The sequence below is a fragment of the Rhineura floridana genome, chromosome 3 (genome assembly GCF_030035675.1).
Source record: "Rhineura floridana isolate rRhiFlo1 chromosome 3, rRhiFlo1.hap2, whole genome shotgun sequence".
NCBI classification, from domain to species: domain Eukaryota; kingdom Metazoa; phylum Chordata; class Lepidosauria; order Squamata; family Rhineuridae; genus Rhineura; species Rhineura floridana.
Genome location: NC_084482.1, coordinates 136,092,476 through 136,118,594, shown reverse-complemented (window position 1 = coordinate 136,118,594; position 26,119 = coordinate 136,092,476). Strand labels below are relative to the sequence as shown.

The following is a 26,119-nucleotide window of genomic DNA, read 5'->3' as shown; positions in this document are numbered from 1 at the left end:
TCAATATAGAGGGGGGGAAACCACAAGAAAGTCAGGATTATTCTATAAACAGAATACAAGTGCTTGTCATCAGGCACTGCAAATACGTTCAGACAACTGAACGGGGGCTCTCTCCTTAAATGAACCTAGCAAGCGCTATTTTGCACTGTGTGTGGGAGTATGTATAAATAAAACTTTAGTGTACACATATCAGACAGGCAGCAAGCAAAAACAGATTTATCTTACTGGAAAAATGAGGACAATAATGAGTGCTCTTGATAGTCTGGGATTTTGATTTAGGTATAGAAAATAAAATTTACTCAAGTCTGACAAAATATTTTATCCTGCAAAATGCCTATTTTAGAAAGACAACGGTCCTTAAACAAGAACAAACAAAATTACAGCTAATATTTCAAGCTATTTACAAAAAAAAATGCTCATGTTCTTCAAGGCTATTAGAATACAGCCAGCTATATCTTTGTTCAAAAAGGGCTATTTTAGGGTTAGTAGTAAGTATTGTATCTAACTCTTTAAAACAGGTGCAAACACAATTACACACATGAAAATAGAGGTGGGTCACCTCAGGCCCAGGGGCCGAATGCAACCCGCCAGGCCTCCTTACCTGGTCCTCAAACCTCCTCCCAGGCAACATCCCTTCCCAGGCCGTACCCCTCCATGGCTCTGCTCTATGCTTTCAAGAGCTTTTGGCTGTCCTTGGGCTGTGATAATCCTTTTTGCCTGCCTGGATAGAAACCTTTGTGGTGTGCATGTGCTATACACACACATAGATATACAAATACATACACACACCCTCAGACTTTTGTGTGACTGGAATGTAAGCTACTGTACAAAGATAGAAGTCACATCTGCTGCTCCATTCACTTCTGCCTCTGGGCCCACCCACTACTGGCATTTGGACCCCCGAGTAGCCCATGATGGAATGTAGCCATCAGGCTGAAAAGGTTTCCCCATCCCTGTCTTAAAAGAAGATGGTCAGGACTCCTACAAAACAACATCCTTTCTAACTCCCAGTGCACTTTCTGGCATGAGAACTTACAGGAAGGTTTAAAAATATGCCCAACTGAGTTTTGCCTAATTCACAGTCAATGCTTCAGCGCATGGTGCATCCCCAAGTCTAATATCTTCACCCAAAAGTCAACCTCCCAAAGCCTCTTGTTCGGGTATTCACAGTAGCAGCATTCATACTGACTTACTGCACACTTCTGCAAGAGCAGGCTCAAGCCCACCTACCCGAGAAGTTACTGAAATCATCAGTGTGTGTACATCGGGCAAGCCTGGAAATGGGACATACTGCCTATGAATGAAAATTCCCATGCATACATGCCTAAATTGTGTGATCAATTAGCCACACAATATCTATTCCCAGATTTAAGGACTATGCAAAATACACAACATCCATATCTGTATAATCAGCAGCCCTGGAGGCAGAACAGGTGCGCCAGAGGGGGCATAAGCACACTCCTCCACCTTGCATAGTTGATAAGTTCATATCAACCAGCCTAATTGGCCTTACCCTATGCATAGTTTAACCCCCCACCATCATTTGAATCTTTTTCAGTATTTTAGCACAGATTTTGCATGTATCTACCCATTATTACACAGACTTCGATGTGGAAACTAAAGGGCAGGGAGCTGCCAAATGATGGGAGACCTCACTTCTGCCTTGTACTTGGCTTGTGGTCTTGGGCAATTCACTATTCTTCATCTAGTCCAGCTCTCTGTTTATACCAGTGGCAAGCCAAATGTCTTTGGAAAGCTTTTACAATCTTGACAACTTCACCATTCCATTGAGATGCCTGAAGGTTACACAGCACTGCCTCCCTTTTTGCATGTTACAAAGTTATTTTTGTATCTACCTTCTTTTGGTCTTTCTAAAACTTGCCCACTGTTCTAAGAAGCAGCACACAAGTACTGCTAATGCATGAAGAGCAGCGCGTTCATAAGCCAAAGCAAGTTGCAACAGCCAAATTTTGGCTGGATATAACCTAAGCAGAAGACCCACAAACATTAACAGAAACAGGAAGAAAACTGGAAGTTCCTACCTCAGAGCATCAGCCCCATAAGAGTTTACAATGTTTGCTGGATCTGGGTAGTTCTTCTTTCGTTTGCTCATCTTTTGCCCATCACTAGAAGAGATTAAAAACAGGGACTATGACAAAGTATGCATTGCTGGTAGAGTTCTCAAAATTAATACAAATACTCTTGGGAAATTAGTCTACCATTTTTATGACATAAAATGCCAATCCCCTCAAGCACTGATTGCATCTACTTTTACAGCAATGAATCATATTGCAAAATGAACAATGGAACAGATGGAGAAATAACCACATTTTTTTTCTACCCACATTTATATCTTATAGTTACAGAGAGCTTTTTAACTTTAATCTACCAACTCCCAAACATATTTAAACTCTGATCCTTTTGGAAGGGATTGGGCTCTTCAGAGTAAACAAATTGTTGTTCAGCTATAATTGGCTATTCAAAACAAGGTTAACACAGAAACTCTCAATATTTTCAGCTTAGATCTGAAGCATATAGGAAAGAGCACAATGTTAATATTTTACTTGCCTGGCAAGAACTAGGCCATTTACAATTACATTCTTAAAAGGGGGCTTCCCAAAAAGAGCTGTGGACAACACTAGCAATGTGTAAAACCTGAAAAACAAAGTGATAGTTAGTAGCTGATTCTGGGATGATTTATGTTAAAACAGCATGGTTTCCACCTTTGTATACCCTCAAATTTTGACTGCCATTGCTTAGCACATTTAAAAACCTGGGAAACATTAAGGAGAAATACAAGGTGATAGTTATTGAAAAGTGTAGTTTTATTATGTAGACCTTCTGGAAAATCTTTATATATTATTTCTCTCCAATTGCTAGCTTCTAACCCTGTAAAAAACTACATTATTATATGAAATAGTACTTATCCCAGAGCTACAGTGTCAAAAAGGAATATTCCTAACTGTGGCAAAGAAAACTGAGGGACATGAATGATGCAGATTTTTCCTTTCACAATGTGCTTCTGTACCACTATGTACATCACATTTGTAATTCTTGCTTAAACTAGTCCTACAGTCACTTCATGTTAAGAGGTGTGAAAGCATATTTGCAAATGGCACACTAACACATATACAAACTTTCACCTTTCATCTGGTCCTTGGTACTTGCTTATATTTATATAGTCAAGGAAGAGAGGTGCACAGAAATTGCATGGTTTATAATATAAGCCCCATTTTCTACATGTATAATTGTTCATAAAGACAGTTCTCTGTATTATTGGAGAGTACATTATGAAGACTTGCTAACTGAATACCATTTTTGGAAAAAGGAAGGCCAAGAGCCAAGAAATGGCACCTAGCTCTTCACCCTCAGCAAAAGAAATAAACAATTGAGAGGATCCAGCTTTTTTTTACTGGTTTTAACCAGCTAGAATGGGGAGACAATGCTATGGAGGGGCATAATGCAGTTATACTGCTGAAACTAAACAGATGCAGCCCTGTAAACTGTCTTGATTGAAGGTTACCCAAGAATCAAATGCAAGCTACTCTGAACTCTTCTGACTAGTATGCATGAATTACGAGTTACACCATGTTAAGTTACAGGAGTTTGATGCAGTTCTCTGTTGGGCTGTATCGGAAGAAGACTTGTCTCCTTTTCTAAAGGACAAGGTGCCATATAGATACAATTTGTTGATCTTTGTTACACCCCAGACACTGAACATGCAATGAACAAGAGAAGTCCAGGCTTGACTGTCCTGTACCATAAACCAGTAAATTATTCCTAAGCATTATCTGCTTTTAAGTGTTGACAGTTATGTTCTTTGTTCTCTGGATTCCATGGTGCATCTTTTGCTAGGTAAGCAGAGAAGAAATTTTGATTTCCAACCCTAACGTACTACTTTTGCTGTGGGTCTTCTGAAGCCACCAATCTATTTGATCAGCTACTGCAATTATATGAAGCTAGAATCATTTCATATAAATCATTCATAGAATCACAGAATAGTAGAGTTGGAGGGGGCCTATAAGGCCATCAAGTCCAACCCCCTGCTCAATGCATACTATCCAAATCAAAGCATTCCTGACATATGGCTGTCCAGCTGCCTCTTGAATGCCTCCAGTGTCGGAAAGCCCACTACCTCTCTAGGTAAGTGGTTAATTCAATAGCAGCAATATATAAAACAAATCTATGGTTATGAAACTTGATTAACTGAGTGCTCACTATATAAAGATGGGCCAAATTATATTCAGACTACCATGTTAAGATTATTCAGATTGCCCAACACTGCAGTTGTAAAATCAGGCTAATGACAAAAAATTACCATCCTCTGGTTTGGTCAATGCCTTCAGCAATGAAGTCAGCAGGAAAAGCATCTTCAAATTCTCTTTTGTTCTCAAATGGATAATGGACTTGGGCATAAGGCATGCTTCCACTCTCAAACCAGCAGTCAAACACCTCTGAAACACGATGTAATACACCTTTGCCACAGCGTGAACGGATCGTTATATGATCAATACTAAAGAAAAACAAGATACATTCCAGCAATGTTTATATACTGAATTTCCATTCTACAAGTAAAAAATTAAGTAACCCAGTTACAGCAACAGATGGCAATTCTAAACATTCTATATCCAGAATATTTAACTTGCTTTCATAGATTTTCCACAACAATTCAGAACTGAATTTAGCATAAATATCATATAATTAAATTCACTAATAGGCAAAAAACCCTTGCGGTTAAGAACGTACCTATAGCCCACAGATATTTCTATCAGACCTTAAAAAGTAGGGACATTGGGCAGCTATAGTGAATGCACCAGGGGAGCAGGAGACCTGACCTCCTCTCAGAGAGTGGCAAAGGAAGGGGGAGGGAAGGGGCAAGAGGGAGGGGATAGGAGGGAGGAGAAGGGAGGGTGTGTTTGATCATTTGCATACTTTTTGAATTCAATGGGATTTATTTCCACGCAATCATGTCTGAAAATGGCAATGGATTGCCTTAAAGTCGATCCCAACTTATGGCGACTCTATGAATAGGGTTTTCATGGTAAACAGTATTCAGAGGTGGTTTCACCATTGCTTTCCACTGAGGCTGAGAGGCAGTGACTGGCCCAAGGACACCCAGTGAGATTCATGGCTGTGTGGGGATTCGAACCCTGGTCTCCAAAGTCATAATCCAACACTGACCCAGGGAGGGGCAGTGAGAATAGGAGGAGGAGAGGGGAGGAGATTGGGTGGGTAGGGACTGGGCAGAGGGGAAGCCCCATTCCTTTCCAAAAGGAAAACAGTGGGAAGAGTATCATTGCTTTTCAGCATTTCCCCCTCCTTTTTTTTATATTCTACAGCAGGCACATGTAGCCTCCCACCCAAATTTAAACCAAACCTGTCCCTGGCCACATCCACACCAGACCTTTATTTCACTTTAGGCAGTCACGGCTTCTCCCAAAGAATCCTGAGAAGTGTAAGTGAAGGGTGATGAGAGTTGCTAGGAGACGCCTTGTCCCCCTCACCAAGCTTCAATCAGAGTGGCTGACTGTTAAACCAGTCTGGCTACTGGAGCTCTATCAGTGGAATAGGAATCTAATCTCAGCACCCTTCACAAACTACATTTCCCAGGATTCTTTGGGGGAAGCCATGACTGTCTCACGTGAAATCAAAGTCTGGTATGGGTGTGGCCCCTGATTAGGCAATGGGTGTGGTCCCTGATTAGGCAAGCCCAGCAGCTGTGAGTCTGCCTGTAGAACGCTGACAGTTGGTTCTTACTGAGCATGCCCAACACCATCATTCAGTTCAATGCAAAATTTATTAAATTAATTAAACATCAGCCAGGCATTTTTTTTAACCTTTAAACTGCAGAATATGATGGTCGAGTATGGGGCAAGGTCAGTAATAGGATTCCAGGTACTCTGTGAACATGGCTGATTTTTAATGAATTTCAACAGATTATGAGAACCCTGACAGAAAAAAGTCCAAAAGGGATCTGGCTTTTTTCTCTCTCTTTTTAGACTTTGAACTCTCTATTCTCTCTGACTGTTTTGTGTATCACCATGAAAATTTAGAGGATTGTTAAGCAAGCGTTTCCGAGTTCAGGACTGTAAGTTTTGTAAGGTTTTATTTTGAAATGAGCTTATGGGAAGCATCAGAATTGCATGGGGGTATTTTCAATTTAATATTGTGGAATGTGAAAAATCCACGCTGGCTAATTTTTGTATTGAATACCAATTGCTGAAAAGGTACTCTTAAATTCCCACATACCTATCTGGCATTCCAACTGGGAGGATGCTGGCAGAAATGGAGCCAGTGTAAGGGAAGGCAGCATAAGGTCCTGCCACATCCCACCTCTTATCAGGAGCCCCTGGGCAGGGAGCACTCTGGCTGCACTGGCAGAGCTCAGTGGAAGGAAACAAAATGCATGTTTCCTTCTGCCATTTTTTTCCCCTGTAGATCTGAATAATTGTCTATGAACAATTGGGCAGCCCGGTTTGCACCTTAGTACACCAGTGAACTAAGGGCAATGAAACAGGCTGGACAACGACTAGAGCACAAATTGTGAAAGACATGATGTGAGGCTGATCAGGCACGAGTAAAACATCATAACCGTGCCTACTATGTGGTGATGAGGGCGGCGAAGAAGGCCCACTTCTCTGCTGCCATCGCATCCTCAAACAGCCGTCCGGTGGAGCTTTTCCATATTGTCAGGGGTCTGTTGACATCAACTCCAGGAAATGGAGTTTTAGACCCTTCGGAGGCCCACTGTGAATTGTTTGCAAGGCACTTTGACAGTAAAGTTGCTCACTTCTGTAGCAATCTTAACGCCCCATCCACGTCTAGTGTAGTCCCCAGTGAGGTATCCAGTGTTTTTAAAGATGTTTTGTTTTAATATATTTTAAAGTCTGTTTTAGGTTGGACAAGTAAGCATAGATATTTCTAAGCCATAATAGTTCATGACTTGCTTTTGCTACGATCACTAACCTTTCTCTATGGAGATCAGTGACTTTCACTCCCGATAGCTCTTCCAGTTCCGCTATAGACCCAATACAGACAACCTGTTAAGTTCAATATATAAAATTATATTTCTTAAGCATTTTAATAAACATTATTTTAAAAGTATATATACTGTAGTTCATAGCTGAAGCATGCAATTGCAAACAGTCAACTGATACTATACTTTTAACCCTCATACACCAACGGGTTGGCTATGAACCCCAGCAGCTGTTTGAAATATTTGGAAAAGGTTTTTAGCATCCCTGAATCACTTCATCTTACATGTGCTCCTCAACAATTTTGGAGTCAATTCTATATTTCATCTCCCTACACAATCTTGTTATTTTTTTAAAAAAATCATCTTTAATTTGGTAAACAAACAGGGGTTCAAATTGTTCAAGTTGTTGAAATAAATAGGAATGTGAAAGTACCAAATGCCTAAGGCTCCATTCTATCCCCAGCAACTTTTGATAACAGAAAAGGGAAAGTAACACAACATTTTGCCTGTTTCATAAATCTCTTTTTTTTATATACCATTTCAAGAGTACTAGAGTAGACTTTTTTCTAGTTTGGGGGGAAAATCTGTACTTTCCTCTGCGTACCCAAAAAAAAAAAACCCACCACAAAGGACTGAAGGGAACTGTTGCATTCCAAGAGTAAACATTACCCTAGGGGGGTAATTCAGCTTCAAGTTGCCTTTCTTTTGATATAGGAGCTAATCTTGTAAAAGCACAGGCTGCAGGCTGCACCTTGAGAGGGAATGGAAGCAAGCAAACCAGCCAAACCAACCCCTCGTTCTCCTTAACTTCACTACTGCCACCAAGTAGGTATCTTTCCCCCTCCCTCTCCGCGCTGGCTGTCTTCACTAATACAGGACAGTTATATATACCAGTGGCCTTTGTTGTGCTCCTTTAAATGGGGTGGGTATACTGTCAGATGAGTATTTTAGTTTTTGTGTATCTGCTTTTAATGTCTGTTATTTTATTTTTACTCTGTAAGTTGCTATGAGGCACTAATAAATAGAATAAAGAATAAATAGCCCTTTAACTTTTTGGACTTTAACTGGCCCAACCAACTCCTTATGCTAGGTAGAGTGGTATGGCACTAAGGCATTGGAACAAAGCGTCAGATCAGTGTTTTCCAAAACAAACTGCTTTTACTTAAGGCTTTAGTGAGACAAGTTAAACAGTTTTTGAGATTATTCTAAAAAAAAAGCTGATTTTTCAGTTTGAGAAGTTACCCAAAAGAGCAGATAAAACCAACAGTGATAACTGTATCCAGTCAAAACACAGAAGTCTAATTGCTTCACAGCTTTCATAGTTCAAGTTGCAATACACATTTAGTTGTAATGCACATTGGACCCCTTCCCTTATTTACTGTGAGCAGAGTATTTTACACAGGCATTTTTTTTCTTTTTCTATCTGATTTAACATTTGTTAATATTTTGGGGACCAAGGTATCTCAATAGTTTTTGTGTTAAGACTACTTTTGGAATGCTGTACCAATTTTAAAAAATCAGATAAGAGTAGTTTTGAAATTGATCATAAACTTTTTTCCCAGCTAGGACTTTAAAAGATGTTCACTAGACCCCAACAGCAAATTACTATTGTAAAAAAAAAAAAAAAAGGAAAAGGTTTAACTAACAAGTTTTAAAGAAATATGTCTAGATATGGAGATAAAGGCTTTTCAAAAAACAAACTATATATACTTATGAGAGAGCAAACTTTGCTTTTTGATGCACGAGCAATCTAGAAAGTAAAACTATCTCCTAGAATTAACACGAGAGGAGGATGGGACACATTCCAGAAACAGCAGATGTGTCCCAGAGACTCTCTGATACCAACTGTGTCCAGCCACAATGCACTTTCTGCAAGCCTGATGACTAATTAAATGGCATTCAGGAGCATCATCATTCTGATTTGTAGTAAAATCCAGCAACACCTCCATTGTCAGCAATGGCAACGGAAAGTGGTTGAAGCAAGAAGCAGTCAATCAGTAACGTGCCAAAACCTCAAGCCATTCAGAATCACACCATTTGTCTTGATCATCTGATTTGCAGTTACACTCTAAGCACAATTATATTACAGAAAATAAGCCACAGTGATCATGACTCATTCAAACACTATTTTTACTCACCTCTTCAAAATCATCACTGACCCACAATGGGATGGGTGTCCCCCAGTATCGATTTCGTGAAATAGCCCAATCACGTGCATCTCTTAACCAGTTTCCAAAACGCTTCTCTCTCACAAAGTCAGGAACCCTAATTTTTTTAAAAAAAGAAAATCTTACTTATAATTAACAATAAATAAAATCAAGAGTGACTGTTAGGCATGTGTAGATTCTCTTATAGGTTTGACAGCATGTACTCTCTTTACTTCTCTGGGTCACTTAACCATGGACAAAAGGGTCAGAACAGCGAACAGAATCAAATACACTTTTCTCCAATTTCCAGACAAATCCCCTTTGGCAGCCTTAGGCATAGTTATGGCTTATACCTGCACCAACCTTAGCAATGGCTAAGGGATGGGGGATATGTCTACATATGCTCATAAAGACTTCCACGGAAAGAGCAATAAATGTGAGGAAAGTCAAGAACATCATTGGCCTAGCCCATACATAAGGAAGCCTGTTTCTCGTTATGTTCAACTTAGAGAACTAGTTCACTTAACCTGTGGTTACAGAACCACCAGGTCCTGAAACCACACGTTTATCCTAGTTGTTTTCTGTAATCATTGTTTAAGCAAACCACAGTTCTGGATTTAGACATGGAAACTGTAGTTTGCTTAAAATCAGAAACAAAGGATTCTGGATCTCCCCTACATGGGTAGAAAAGAGATGAAGAGGGGTAAAAGGAACCTGAAGCTAACTGTGGCTTTTTCATATAGCAGGAAACCATCTGAACATTCATGTTACATCTGAACCAAGGCATTACCTCTACTCAAAATAATGTTAGGTTTATTTATTAAATGTATATCCCTTCCTCTTCCCAAAGGAGCCCAGGGCAGCAAACAATAAGCAATAAAACATTAAACATACCTTTAAAATACATCTTAAAAACAATTCCAATGTGATGCAGACTAGGAAAGATTTCTACTTAAAAGGCTTGTTCAAAGATGAATATCTTCAGTAGGCACTAAAAAGCCTGTATAATAGTATTTCAGAGGGAATTCCAAAGGGTTGTGTCACTACACTAAAGGCCTGATTCCTGTATTATGTGGAACAAACCTTCAGGTAATATGGTATCTGAAGAAGGCTCTCACCTGCAGAGCACAGTGATCAACTGCATATATGAGGGATGAAAAGATCTTTCAGGTAGCTGCAACGCAACTCTTTGCTGATGCAGTGTTTTGGGGAGAATTGTTCCCTATGCCTCCTTTTGTTCTCCAAAATGCAATACAGTTTGAGAAGAGATTAAGCTTTTTTACATCGTATTTTTACTGTATCTTCCTATAACACAGCCTTCCCCAACTTTGGGTCTCCAGATGTTGTTGGACTGCAACTCCCATCATCCCTGACCACTGACCATGGATGATGGAGGCTGTATTCTAACAACATCTGGGAACTCATGATTAGAGAAGGCTGCTATAACCCATTCATGAGCTAGTACAGGAAGCAGGGGGAAGGAAGATAACTAGACTGCTATGAGGAAGAAACAGATCTTTCTAGAACTTGTTGTTGTGTGCCTTCAAGTCGATTACGACTTATGGTGACCTTATGAATCAGTGACCTCCAAGAGCATCTGTCATGAACCACCCTGTTCAGAGCTTGTAAGTTCAGGTCCGTGACTTCCTTTCTGGAATCAATCCATCTTGTTCGGTCTTCCTCTTTTTCTACTCCCTTCTATTTTTCCCAGCATTATTGTCTTTTCTAGTGAATCATGTCTTCTCATGATGTGTCCAAAGTATGATAACCTCAGTTTCATCATTTTAGCTTCTGGTTAGTTCTGGTTTAATTTGTTCTAACACCCAACTATCTTTTGTCTTTTTCACGGTCCATGGTATCTGCAAAGCTCTCCTCCAACCAACACATTTCAAATGAGTTGATTTTTCTCTTATCCACTTTTTTCACTGTCCAACTTTCACATCCATACATAGAGATTGAGAATATCATGGTCTGAATGATCCTGACTTTAGCGTTCAGATACATCTTTGCATTTCAGAACATTTTCTAGTTCTCTCACAGCTGCCCTCCCCAGTCCTAGCCTTCTTCTGATTTCTTGTTGTCTCCATTTTGGTTAATGACTGTGCCAACGCATTGATAATCCTTGACAAGTTCAATGTCCTCATTGTCAACTTTAAAGGTACAAAAATCTTCTGTTCTCATTCCTTTAGTCTTCTTGACATTCAGCTGTAGTCTTGCTTTTGTGCTTTCCTCTGTAACTTTCACTAGCATTCATTTCAAATCATTACTGGTTTCTGCTAGTAGTATGGTATCATCTGCTTATCTTAAATTATCTTAAATTATTGGTATTTCTCCCTCCAATTTTCACACCTCCTTCATCTTGGTCCAATCCCGCTTTCCGTATATGTTCTGTGTACAGATTAAACAAATAGGGTGACAAAATGTCTCACACCATTTCCAAATGGGAAGCAATTGGTTACTCCATATTCTGTCCTCACAGTAGCCTCTTGTCCAGAGCATAGTTTCCGCATCAGGATAGTCAGATGCTGTGGCACCCCCATTTCTTTTAAAGCATTCCATAGTTTTTCATGATCTACACAATCAAAGGCTTTGCTATAATCTATAAAGCACAGGGTGATTTCCTTCTGAAGTTCCTTGGTCTGTTCCATTATCCAATGTATGTTTGCGATATGATCTCTGGTACCTCTTCCCTTTCTGAATCCAGCTTGGATGTCTGGCATTTCTCACTCAATATATGGTAAGAGCCTTTGTTGTAGAATCTTGAGCATTGCTTTACTTGCATGGGATATTAAGGCAAAAGTTTGATAATTAATGCATTCCCTGGGATCCCCTTTCTTTGGAATTGGGATGTATATTGAAAGCTTCCAGTCTGTGGGCCATTGTCTAGTTTTCCATACTTGCTGACAAATTTTTGTCAAAATGTGGACAGATTCAGTCTCAGTACCTTGTAGCACCTCTATTGGTATCCCATCTGTTCCTTGTGATCATTCTTTAAAATAAAGTTTCTAAAGTTTATAAGGTGATTTCCCCCATAAGGGAAATAGACCATCTTATACATGCATGTCCTCGCTAGCTGAAACTCAAAAAATTATGTGTTTTTTGACAGCATGAAAGAGCTGTCGAGGATAATTCCATGCTTTTCCACTTGGCGGGGTGGGAGGGGTGAACTGAACTTGAAAGTTTATGTTCTGTCAAGTTTTCTTTGCTTAATTTCTATGGTCTTTCTAGTCTAACCAACAGAGAATGCTACTTTCTGTATGGCATTTTCTTAAAGTGGAAAACATATTACTTGTTCATTTCAACAATAACTGTTTTGCACCATAATCTATCCATTTACTAGATTGAAAAGCTAGATACAAGAACACAGAAGACTTTTCATGATGTAAGCCTGAAAAATAAATATTCCATTATTTCTGCTATTTCAAGCTAGTGTAGCAAGGACGTTTCCCATTCATATCTTATGCTCCTTGTTTCAAGTCTCAGTTCAGCAGCCAACACAGTAGGAAACTTTAAGGAAGCCATTCTCCCTTTCCATCCTACCTCTGTACTAAAGAAATAAATTATAAAGATACTTTGTATGTATATAGCCTTGGAGTGTTCAGGTACTTTACATGCATTATCTTATCATAGTTTTTATTTTAATGTTTGTATGTATATCTTACCTCAAGGGCCCAAAACCCTAAGGTAGGCTATAAAATTTAAAGGCTGAGAGAGATTGGGTGTCCTAAAGACATTTAGTGAGTTCATAGCAGAGAAAAGGAACAAGGTAGCTCAGCTTCAGCCATTATGCTACACCAGGGGTTGCCAACCTGTTAGGGCCCATGAGCACCCCACACACTCTGGAACCTATTCTACTGGCTACAGTAGAATGCTTCTTTCAAGCAAAAATTCAGTGGGAGGAGGAGGAGGAATCTACAGGCACAAAGAAGGCTCCAACAGGCACATGTAAAAGACTTCAGTGCTACCGGACCTTTCTTTTAATAGCTGATCTTGCAGGAAAATTATAAGGATTACTGAAATCAGTTATATAGGCACTCTTATAGCTTACAAAAAGCAGTGTATGGAGACCACATAAATACCACATATTCTTACACAATTTTTTGTGGAAGAGGCAGGGCTATCTGCATCCCTTTCATCCTTCTCTCATGTTTATCACATGCCTCCTCACAATCAATGGGATACCAGAAGAGAAACTGGTCCTGAAGTTATCCTTCAAAGGAGACATCCTAAATATGTATAAATGAATTCTGACTGGCATTGTATATAAACCCAAACAAATATGTTTAGAGTTTGCTGCTTGTATTTGGGCAAAAGGTCTCATTCTATGACTTTTCTATACAATTCAGATTATTTTTCATTTGCAGGAAGTGTATGTTGAATTTCCAGCCCAACAACTATTCAAATAATTTAGAAAAAAACTCAATAGTTTAGCTTTCCAATAACAGAATATAACTGCCTTTAAAAGTGTTAAGAGCCTAAACTTATTACAGCTATAAACTTTGTGCTGACTTTGAGACCTGATCTAACCACAAGTGGAAAAATGAATTAAAATAAAAGAGCATTTGAGCAATTTGCTAGTGTGGAAAATGAACTTTGCAACCTTGCTGTTGATATAAAAGCTTTGCACTACAAAATGCCAGTAGGTGCCACCTGTAGCTTAAAGCAGATAAAAATCTCCTTAAACTGTGAATACCTGCTAACAAGAGATCCAGAAGTGCTACAAATTCAAGCAACGTAGCTTGTGTACGTGCTTATATCTTTTTCATTTAATTAAAAAACTGAGCATCTGAGCATTTTTATTAGTATTTCTAAGAGCTGGGGTGAGGCAGACCAGAAATGAACTTATCCTGCACTCTCTAGATCTGCCTCTCCTACATGCTCTTACTGTAAAATCAATTAGGAGAGGCAAATCTAGAGTGTTCAGGGCAAGCTCATCTCTGGTACTGTGTCACCACCAAGAGACCCAACCTGGGGGCCCTGGCAGATGTGCTATTACAGGAAAAGTCAAGGATAAGGCTTTCTTTTTCCTGCCCCCTTTCCTGTGGCAGTAGAGACACCAAAGAAGAGGTGTACATTAAGAAAGATGGTACTAATATTTAAACAATCTGAAGTTTAACAATGTGGCCAGTCTCAACTTTGGGGTAAACAAATGACAAGGCATTTTCCCTGATACAATAACAGGACTAAATTAGGTGTTAAATGGGAGTTCATACTTTTACAAGGGCTCAGCTTTAAGAAGGCATGATGGAGTTTCTTTCAGATAATTCTGCATGACGACTTACATTCAACAAGGTAGATTGCAATTTAACCAGCACAAATATTATATGAAAAATAAATGTGCAAGTTAGTTGGTTGCATGAAATATTACATCTAGACTAAATAAAGCAATCCCTTTCTTAAGGGTTGAAATATTAACACACAAAATAGCTACCTTGAAATAACACAACAGTTGCTTTACTCTAAATCAAGGGGGTGAGGGTGGAATTCCACTAATCACTTTAAGTACAGCACTCAGGGCCCACGCGTATTTTTTAGGCCCTATACAAACATGTATCAGCAGCCTCCTTCCACATACATACAACACGATCCTATCCGATACATACAATTTCTTGAATCATGAAAGAAAAGTTTCTGCTTCAATGCTGAAATTAAAGTGCTCTAACATTGTTTCTGATAGGCTTCAACAAATCCCACAAGATCTGAACAGTACAGTAAAATACATTTCTATAAATATTTTTGGTTCAGCCTAATTTTTCCCCTCAAGGTAAAGCAGTTGCCGCTTTGGCTAGGCTCCCCTGGATCTCTGGACTCCCATAAAATCTACTCTTCTCCATCACCACCACATCCATATGCTTGATATCTGACAGACACTTAATTTTCTGCCTGAACAGAAGAGGCAGCAAGACATGTATTAGATGAAGATGTTTAAATGTATTTTTTTATCATTGCCAAGGCCTGCACTCCTGCTCACTTCGGTCACCAATCCCACTTACCGCCGCCGCTGCCACCTCTCCCTTTACCCCTCCCTTCCCTTCACAGGTCATCAAGGCCAACCTTTACACCTTTTGTTTACACCTGCCTGCCTCCATCTTCCACTTCAACTAGCCCAGAAACTCTTAGAAGTCTGTTGTCAAACTGTAGTTCGCAGTGCCACCTATTAGCAACCAACCTCTGCTGCGTTATTACATCCTTAGCCAAATATTTTAAAGTAGACTGTACTTTTCACTCCTGAAATCTGCAAGATACATTGTTTATTATTTGCTTTGGGAGTCAAGAGGTATAAATCAGTAAACTAATTCAACTTTGAAATCATCCATTTCTACAATGTTCTGTGATGCACACTCATTTTCCTCAAAAATTGACTCAAGAACATTCTGCAGCAGGAAACAACCTTAACCATGGATATTGCATGAATTGACAGTGCTTAAGGTCCCCCACCTAGTTAACTCAAGGGTGTCTAACAGAATTGCTTCTGCTGCGGCCACCCATATCCACCTCACAAACCTTGACTTCCAAGTTTTCCCTATGGGTGAACATAAGAAGAGCCTGCTGGATCAGGCCAGCAGCCCATCTAGTCCAGCATCCTGTTCTCACAGTGCCCAACCAGGTGCCTGGGGGAAGCCCGCAAGCAGGACCCAAATGCAAGAACACTCTCCCCTCCTGAGGCTTCCGGCAACTGGTTTTCAGAAGCATGCTGCCTCTGACTAGGGTGGCAGAGCACAGCCATCACAGCTAGTAGCCATTGATAGCCCTGTCCTCCATGAATTTGTCTAATCTTCTTTTAAAGCCATCCAAGCTGGTGGCCATTACTGCATCTTGTGGGAGCAAATTCCATAGTTTAACTATGCGCTGAGTAAAGAAGTACTTCCTTTTGTCTGTCCTGAATCTTCCAACATTCAGCTTCTTTGAATGTCCATGAGTTCTAGTATTATGAGGGAGAAAAACTTTTCTCTATGCACTTTCTCAATGCCATGCATAATTTTATACACTTCTATCATGTCTCCTCTGACCCGCCTTTTCTCTAAACTAAAAAGCCCCAAATGCTGCAACCTTTCCTCGTAAGGGAGTCGCTCCATCCCCCTGATCATTCTGGTTGCCCTCTTCTGAATCTTTTCCAACTCTATAATATCCTTTTTGAGATGAGGCGACCAGAACTGTACACAGTATTCCAAATGCAGCCGCACCATAGATTTATACAACGGCATTATGGTATCGGCTGTTTTATTTTCAATACCTTTCCTAATTATCCCTAGCATGGAATTTGCCTTTTTCATAGCTGCCGCACGCTGGGTCGACATTTTCATCATGCTGTGCACTACAACCCCGAGGTCTCTCTCCTGGTCGGTCACCAGGTGAAATGTGGTTTCAGCATTGCATTAGGTTTCCTTGGGCTTCTGCAGGAAGGAGTCTATTCCACTGAAGGACAACTTATGACAAGCTGCAGCCTGGCTCTTCCACAGCTCTTCACTACAATGATGGTCCCAAATTAAAGACTCCAACAGGAAAGAATAACTGTTTATAGTACAAGACATATTAGAATTTTGCTATAGACGTGCATTATAAAACTTGATGAGGACATCCTTCCTGCTCTTATTTTTCATGTGCATGCATTAAGAGAGTCAGTGGTTATTCAAATGTGCCCCTGTTTTCTTTAGGACAAAGGATAAGCTTCTCTTCCTTGTACTAAAGAACTGCCACTACTGTACCTTTCTACTCTTAACAGTTGAACAAAAAGAGAGAAGGGGAGGGAGAAAGATGGATACATTTGTATCCACGATGCAAATATTGCTAGTTACAATGCCCTGCAGGTATCCCTGTGAGGAATTAATGTGCAGCTCTGCTTTTATATCCCAGTGTTTATAATAATAATAAAAAGCCATTGTTTACTTCAGTGTATGCTGCCATCTAGCTTTGTAATCTTGTTATAGACTTACTTCCAGGGAGGTAGCTAGAAGAGAAGAATTATTCAATCCAGATTATAGGAATCAGAAGGCTTATTAATAGTACTCACTGCAAAAACAGCCCCTATTAGTCAGCCAGTCACCCTACCTAGCCATTCATCTAGCTCTGGACAAATTGTAGACATCCAAGTATACTTGCTCATTGGGTAGGAAGGTTGGAGGAATTAAGAACCTGTCCCAGAGATGTCTGTGGGAAGTAGGTGATTTACACTGAACCTGAGGATCTTTTTTTCTGTACACTCTCCAGGTTTTTTTTTAAAAAGAATGTATCACTTTTAAAAAAAAAGAATCATGACCACTGTTGGAGGCAGTATGCTTCTGAATACCTGTTGCTGGAAACTGCAGGAGGGGAGAGTGCTCTTAATAATAATAATAATAATAAATAATAATAAATTTAATTTATGTGTCGCCTATCTGGCCAGTGGCCACTCTAGGCGACGTACATACAATAAATATAGCAAAATACAATACAAAAAATACAGTGTAATAGTATAGATTATAAAACAAACAATACATAATGGGAGGCATGTAAACAAAAAATATTAAGCCTCCCCAGAAATCCCAAAAGCCTGTTGAAAGAGCCAGGTCTTTAAGGCCTTGCGGAACATATTCAGGGAAGAGATGTGCCGAAGATCTTGTGGGAGGGAGTTCCAGAGGGTGGGGGCTGCCACTGAAAAGGCCCTCTCTCTAGTACCCGCCAATCTAGCTGCTTTGGTTGGCGGGACTGAGAGAAGGCCTTGTGTGGCCGATCTTGTTAGGCGGCATGATTGGTGGCGTTGCTCAAGTCCTGCTTGTGGGCTTCCTACAGGCATCTAGTTGGTCACTGTGAGAACAGGATGCTGGACTAGATGGCCACTGGCCTGATCCAAGAGGCTCTTCTTATGTTCTTACCATCACCCTATGACAACACTAGTCACCTGGTTGGAGGGTAAGACCAGCTGCACTATATCCACACAAAACAGGCTGTTGATCAGAACCAACTTCTCTAGTTTTCTGTTCACCATGAACAAATAGTATAGGAGTGCCATACAAAGCCTTCTAATACACACACACATTGCCCTTTTGAACTTCTGCTTGAGAATACCCTCACTAGATTTCAGCAAAGGTTGATACCTTGGATTGGTTCACATCCCAGACTGGCTATTCTGTTGCCACAACAGGACAGACACACTGGTGCCTCCAACTACATACACAAGGTAGATTGTTACATTATGTAGCACATAGCAAATTTGTGCACTCTCTCCTTCTCAAATGGGGGAAGAGAGATTGTATAAATCATAGAACAGTAAAGTTGGAAAGGGCCTATATGGCCATTCAACTACCTGCTCAATGCAAGAATCTGCATGGCAGGTGGCTGTCCAGGTGCCTCTTGAATGCCTGCAGAGTTGGAGACGCAATACTCAAGATGAGGCCTAACCATTGCCGAATAGAGAACAACTTTACACAAATTGGAAGCTATACTTCTGTTAATGCAGCCTAAAATAGCATTTGCCTTTTTTGCAGCCACATCACACTGTTGACTCATATTCAGTTTGTGATCAGCAACAATTCTAAGATCCTAATGTAGTATTGCTGAGCCAAGTATCCCCCATCTTATAACTGTGCATTTGGTTTCTTTTTCCTAGGTGTAGAACTTTGCACTTGTTCCTGTTAAATTTCATTCTGTTGTTTTCAGCCCAATGTTCCAGCCTATCAAGATCACATTGAATGTTGCTTCTGTCCTCCAAGGTATTAGCTATCCCTCCCAATCTTGTATCATCTGCAGACTTGATAAGCATTCCCTGCACTTCCTCATCCTAGACATTAATAAACATTTTGAAGAGCACAGAAGCCAGGACTGAACCCTACAGTACCCCACTCATTACCCACCTCCACTTTGAAAAGGCACCATTGATAAGCACACTTCGAGTAAGATTCTGTAGCCAACTATGGATTCACCTGACAGTTGTTCCATCCAGCCCACATTTAGCTAGCATGCTAATCAGAATATCATGGGGCACTTTGTCAAAAGTTTTGCTGAAGTCGAGATATATTATGTCCACAGCATTCCCACAGTCTACCAGGGACCCAATCAAAAAATGAGAATATTAGCCCTCCTCTAGTCATCTGGTACTTCATATATCTCCACGATTTTGCAAAGCTAATGGACAGTAGTTCTAAGAGTTCTTCAGCCAGTTCCTTCAATTCTCTAGGATGTAGTTCATCGGGCCCTGCAGATTTGAATTTGTTCAAAGTGATTAGGTATTCCTTGACCATTTATCTATCAATCTCAAACTACAATCCTGCCCCAGGAGAATCATAGACCCTCTTTTTGGCAGAAGATTAAGCCAAAATAGGAAATGAGCATTTTTGCCTTTTCTTTGTCATCTGTTATCATTTTGCCATCCTCATTCAGTAGCTACACCACAATTTCTTTTCTCTGTCTATACTATGCATATACCTGAAGAAAGCTTTTTTGTTGCTTTTAGGATCCCTCACTAACCTCAGCTCTTTCTCAGCGTTAACCTTCCTGACACCATCCCTGTAATTCTGTGCTACCTGTCTGTACTCTTCCTTTGTGGCCTGGCCTTCCTTCCACTTCCTGTACATGTCCTTTTTGTTTTCAGGTCATCTCTAAGCTTTTTGTGAAGCCACCTTGTCTTCTTCTGCTGTCTTCTACCTTTTTTCCTTGTTGCAATTGTTTGCAATTCTGCCTCTAGAATTTCCTTTTTTAGAAACTCCCACCTATCTTGGACTTCTTTTCTCATTAGGGTCACTTGCCATGGGACCTTACTTACAATTGTTATGAGTTTATTAAAATCAGCTTTCCTGAAGTCCAGGGTATGCATATGGCTACTCTCAGCTTTTGCCTCCTTTAAAATCAAGAACTCCAGTAAATCAAGAGTTCCAGTAAATGCCACATCATCCACTAATTCATCTCTATTGGATAGAATCAAATCAAGGATAACTGGTCCCCTAATTCCTTCCTGTAGGAGAAAGTTATCAGCAACATAACTCAGGAATTTTTTGGAGAGGTTGTGTTTGGCAGAATTTGTCTCCCAACAGATATCAGGGTAACTGAAGCCCCCCATCATGCCTCCTTGAAACACTGACAGTTTGCTTTTCAAAGGTTTCATTCTCTTCTTATCCTTGATTGGGTGGTTGGTAATAGACTCCAACCACCATGTTCCTTTTATTCCTTGCCCATTTATTTTAATGCAGATACTCTCAGTGAGATTACCAAGCTCATCGTCCTGTATTTCTGTGCAAGGATATATATTCTTAACATATAGTGTGACTCCACCTCCCTTTCTATTCCTTCTGTTATTTTTGAATAAGTTATATCCTTCAATTGCTGTATTCTAGTCATGGGACTCTTCCCACCAAGTTTCAGTTAAACCTATCAAGTCACATTTACCCTCCTATATTGAGCGTTCGAGTTTGTCCTGTTTATTTGCCATACTCTGAGTGGTAGTATACAGACATCGAAGACGATGTGATTTATGGTCTGGCCTCCTTTCTACATTTTTATGAAGACTTATTTTATGAAGAATTATTGGGCTCCAATAGAGCCGCTCTCTCAGTTCCTGTTACCATTGAGCTTTGTCGATCATTACCTCCAAGTTTACATCTTCCTCCACCTTATGTAGCCCTCCTGATGAAGTTCTCAAACTGATGAAGTGGCCAAACACGTTCTTCCCAGTCCTTGTGAGGTACAACCCATCACTTGCCAGCAGTCCATCTTCCAGGAAGTGTAGCCTGTAGTCCCAGAATCCATCTCTCTCATGTCGGCACCACCCTCGTAGCCATTCACATGGAGTATTTTCCTTTCCCTTTCTACTCCTCTTCTAAGTACTGGAAGAATGGTTGAGAAAACTATCTGGGTCCGAACGTCCTTGAGTTTCCTTCCCAGAGCATCAAAGTCTGAGTGATTTCTTTGTAGCTCTGCTTGGGAGTATAATTCATTCCCACATGGATGAGAAGAAAGGGATACATGTCAGAGGGCTTTATGAGTAATGGCAACCCTTCAGTCACATCTCTAATCTGTCCTCCAGGGAGACAGCATACCTGGCAAGTCTATGGGTCTTCTCGGCATACTTGGGTTCCAATCCCACACAGTAGGGATAATCCCACTACTTGTCAGGGTTTCTTCTTCTTGTCAGGGGCGTGGTTTCATTGCTTCTACTTGACTGAGCTTCAGCCTCTCGCTTGCTGTCACATGGGGCCTCCTGTAATTCTTCCTCTGTAGGCTGTCCTCCAGTCTCATCCTTAAGCGCCTGAAAGTAGTTCCTTAGTTTCACCAGTGCATGGTATCTTCTAGCTCTTCTGCTCCTAACTATCACCCATTTCCACGGAGTTTCCTCCACTTTATGGTTCCTCTCCTCAACACTCTCCTCTTCTGCTTCAACATGTTGTTGTTGTTCCACCTCCTGTACTTCTCTTTGCTGTTGTTTTTCCAGCATTCTGTCTAAGAAGTCTTTGTCTTCTCTTATACTCTCCAGTGTGGCCACCCACTGCTCCAGGCGTCTCACTTTTTCTTCCAACAGCACCACAAGCTTGCACTTATTGCATATGTATGCCATGTTGTTCTCAGGCAAGAAAACAAACACCGCACACACCTTGCAAGTCACCACCACTGGAGTGTCTTTTCCATCCATAGTCTCTATTACCTTTAATTTCTTTTTTTTCCCCTACATGAATTGGAATGGCCTGTCCTTTGTCCTATCCTCTTTGAAGGTTAACAGGAGAGTCTCGCTGGTATGTGGTAAGTGCTACAAGATTTTTTTGACCTCCCTCCCTCAGCTCTGCTGCCAAACTCCTGTTAGCTCACTCTGTTCGTTCGCTGTCTGAGAGCTACCTCACTTGTAAATCCTCTGGACCAGCTAAGACAGCTCCCTATGCTCTGCTCAGTTAGGAATCAGGAAACAGAATGAAACTCTCAGAACACACAGCTGCACTCAGCAGCTATCAGGACATGCCCCTTCAGTCAACAGCCATTAGGACATGCCCCTTCCACTCAAGCTGCTATGAAGCAATTCAGCCTTCAGGCATATCAGTTGTACACACTTAATTCTGAATCTTACTTCCTCAAATTGCACAACCCAGTGCCCCACTGCATGTACAGGCTTCCACTTCCGCAATTGCATAAAGGAGCCATTTTGCAGGAGTAGGCAACATGATGCCCCCCATATTCTTTGGACTACAACTCCTATTGTCCCTAACCATTGGCCATGTCGGCTAGGGGATGATGGCAGTTGCAGTCCAGAAGGGTACCACATTGACTACTTCTGCCCTAATGGATTGTGAAACCACACTAATCAAGGTTTTCCAATGCCATCTGCTCACAATCATACAATAATGGAGGCAAATGTTCGATTGTTGACCCAACCTATACAGATTTCTTCAACTACCAAAATACTGCTTAAAAGCAGACCAAAGCTGCATTCAGATATCTTAATCTGTATCCTGGTTTGGAAAAGGCTTCAGAGCCACAGTTTGACAAATGTCATAGTAAAGTGGTTTGATTAAGTGTTTTATTAATCTGGGCATACAGAGGGAGGAGCGAGTACACACACATGGCTCATTCGCAAAAATCAAGGTTTGGAAGATCAGAGAACTCCTGAATGCCGCCATTGCCTATACTGTTTATTTTCTAATTAATTACCAATCGACCTCATTGCATTAGATCAGGGTTCTCCAGATTTTGTTAGACTGCAACTCGCATCAGCCCCAATAAGCATGGCCAATGGTCAGGAACTGCAGTCCAGCATCATCTGGAATTCCCTATCCCTCCCTTAGATATATTAGGTATTTCACTCAGTACAAACAGGTGAAATGAACATATTGATTTAATTAAGAGATCTTTGGTCCTATATCCTGATTTGCCACACTTCTCCAACTTGCAAAACCTTCTAGATTTTAGATAATAGATTTTAATATTTAAAATGGGTGAAATGGAGAAAGTTTTAAAGTGTTCCACAATGCTCCATTTTTAAGTTAATTATAAGCACTTCCATTTGTTTATTCATTCCTTGAAGAGACAGTAAGATCATTTGTCAAAATTAAGATAAACTGTTGCTAGGTTCTTAAAATATGTCAGTTCCAAAATACATTAGTATTAAGTTCTCTCATTAAAAACTAATTAGAAATTCAATTAGGTTATAAAATTAGTCAAACCACATTTATCTCGTTCATCAGAAGCAACGCCTATAAGGAGTAGAAAGTATTCCTAAGAGAAATCTAGTCCTAGCAGTCAGCAACAATTCTAAGGGAAGTGCAAGCATCAACCCAATTCCAAAGTTTGCCACAGACTAAGAGGCATTCTCTCTTTCATCATGCCTAGTTTTAGAATTCTGCAAATCCTTCAACAGCCCTGTCCAAAAAATATATATTGTACCAGTGGACCTTAGCATGGCACTAAATCAGACAGACCTGTAGACACCTTGAGCATCCTCAACAAGTATTAATGATAATAAACCAAATGCTCAGATATAACATAATACTGTACTTTGGTACCAATACCTGCACATCTACAATATAGCATCAATGCTCCAACTTCAAAAAACAGCAGCTGAGCTGGCTACTAAAACAGGCTTTGAAAACCTGACAGAATATAGGCCTAAGAGCAAACCAAAATCTAGACCTCTTCTACATTTTCCTCTCACAACATCGGAGAACTAGTACTTTAGCTGTATGCCAGGTGGTATCTTTTGTCAACAAGATTGTCTATACCAGGCAATGCTGGGAAATGATGTGGCAAGACAAACCCTTGCTATTACCAACTTCAGATATTTGGGCTCAGATACATGGTCACATTAAAAATTATCAGCTATTCTGTCCTCTGGACACAACAATAGTTTCATTAAACTGTTTGAATAATGAAACTATCCCACCAATTAGGTGAGATTTGTTAACCTTACTAATGGCTCTGCACTGGAAAACAAGAAACTTTATTTTGTCAAGGGCTGGTATACAAGTCTGAGACATCTTCACAGCAGACAAGATACCTACTCAGCTAAAAATGATGTCCAACCGCAAGCACACTGACTTTCCTGAAATGGTTCCCCTTTCCGGTATGTATGAATTTAGTGAAACCCTTCTGAAAAAGGCTACTAACGTTCCGTACAACATAACTTACATTTGTGAGACCTTATATATTAAAAGTAAATAAGAAATTGATATCATTGTAATTTCCCACTTTAGATATATTATTTTTCAGGTTCATTTTGTTTTTACAACAAAATGAAAATACTTTTTTTTAAAAAAAGATTTCCAACAATAAAACATCTATACATTGCAGCTGACTTTAGGGCACTATAACAAAGTTATCAATTACTGGAAAAGTCAAAAGTTACATTACTTGTGAATATTACACAATGGTTAGAGGCATGTGTGTATTTCAGATACTTTGCTGAATTTCCATATGAACTGTACAAAATTAAAAACAGTAAAAACTACTACAAAATTCCCAATTCTGAATTCAAAGAGATCCAAGTAAGTTCTTATTGTAGTACTAAGGGCTGCAGCCCCTGCTTGCTTCACTCACCAACCCTGCCTACCCTTGCCAACCCCAACTCCCCCCATGGTAACCCCTTAGACCTTCCCCTTTCACCTCTAAGCCCCCTCTCTTCCCCACCCTTAGACCTCGCCAAACCCCTTCCCCCCTTTAGACCACACTAAGTCCCCCTCCCTCCCCCCCCAGCCTTTAGACCACACTGCCTGGAGATTGAGTGAGTGAGTGAGTGAGTGAGCAAGCGAGCAAGCAAGCAACCAACTGGGGGGAGGCAAGTAAGTGGGTGGCAGTGGTGATGGCCTGGACGAACCCTGGAGCTGGCTCCTGGGATGCCTCATACCTACCGTGAATTGGTTCAGCCAGGCCATCAACAGCCACTGCCACCCAGGTGCTTTTGTGGATGCCCACTCAGCCTCCTCCCCCCCCGCTCAGTCACACTGCAATTTGCAGTGCTCGCTTGCCACTGCCACTCCCTAGGCACGCCACTCCCCACTCCAACCTCCTTGCCTTGGTTGTTGTGCCACCACCAGCCTCCCACTCACCCAGGCTGCAGCTGCCACCACATAGCCTGCCCACTCACTCACTCCCCACCCCCTGCAACCCACCAGGCACCCACACTCCCCCCAACTCACTTGCCTTGGCTGTTGCACTACTGCTGCCCTTCCACCTACCACCCAGGCTGCAGCCTTTACTGCATAGACCACCCACTTGCTCAGTCAGCCCCCCCCAGGCACCCACAGTCCCCACCCTTGGCTGCTGCACTGCCACCCCAGAGCCCTATACCAAGTCAGCCATCTTTGTGTCTTGCCATCCTGCTGCTGCACTTCGCCCCAACAACATGCTGTGTGACATCATGATGGTGTGACATTACATCTTACCTTTTTATTATATAGTAAGACAACAAATGATCCTGGAGCAACATTTGCTGCAGGAAAATTCAAGGGGATAATTTTGTTCCCTTCTGTTACATTCTTCACATTATATTCTACACCAAGTGTCAAGTATATGATTTTTTAACATCCACACTGATAAATTAGAGGTAACAACACTGGATGAAATCCAATAGTTTTGTTCCACTTATGGAACAACTTTTAATCTACTAGAGAAATTCACTAACATAAAGGAGATTTTCACCCATATCTCCTTTCCCTTGTAGTCGCCCCACACCCCCTTCAGGGTGTTCTGAAGCGTCACCTATCCCTGTAACAGATTTTCAGGGGATGAAGGGGGAATCAGCAAAAACCTCATCTTGTTGCCTTAAGTACCTTCTCTTACATTAGCAGTTCCCACTGCTAGATCAAAAACCATGGCCCTGGATTCCACAGATACAGTCCTGTCCAAGTGAACATATCTGGCCAGAAGGCTCATTTTTAGTGTTCCCAGATGCAAGCACTACACACAGACACAAATATCCTCCTGCAATAAGTTTTAGTTAGGCCTCTTGTGAAGCCCAAATATAAGGAGAAATTGAAAAATGTCCAAATCCATTACAGGAAACAACTGGCAGGGAGAAGGATTAAATGCTCCAGTAGGGACTGGTTCT

At 40.8% G+C, this 26,119-nt stretch overlaps 1 protein-coding gene across 5 annotated transcripts in view; it reads right to left on the bottom strand.

Moving 5' to 3' along the window:
- The window catches only part of IARS1 (isoleucyl-tRNA synthetase 1), a 159,600-nt gene that overhangs the window by 62,748 nt on the left and 70,733 nt on the right, over positions 1-26,119 (bottom strand). For all 5 annotated transcript variants that reach the window (XM_061618077.1, XM_061618075.1, XM_061618079.1 and 2 more), the window contains 5 exons: positions 9,115-9,241; positions 6,967-7,040; positions 4,319-4,513; positions 2,569-2,655; positions 2,043-2,126 (listed from right to left, as the gene is read on the bottom strand). In XM_061618077.1, the coding sequence (XP_061474061.1) occupies positions 2,043-2,126; positions 2,569-2,655; positions 4,319-4,513; positions 6,967-7,040; positions 9,115-9,241 (567 nt within the window). The remainder of the gene's footprint in view (positions 1-2,042; positions 2,127-2,568; positions 2,656-4,318; positions 4,514-6,966; positions 7,041-9,114; positions 9,242-26,119) is intronic.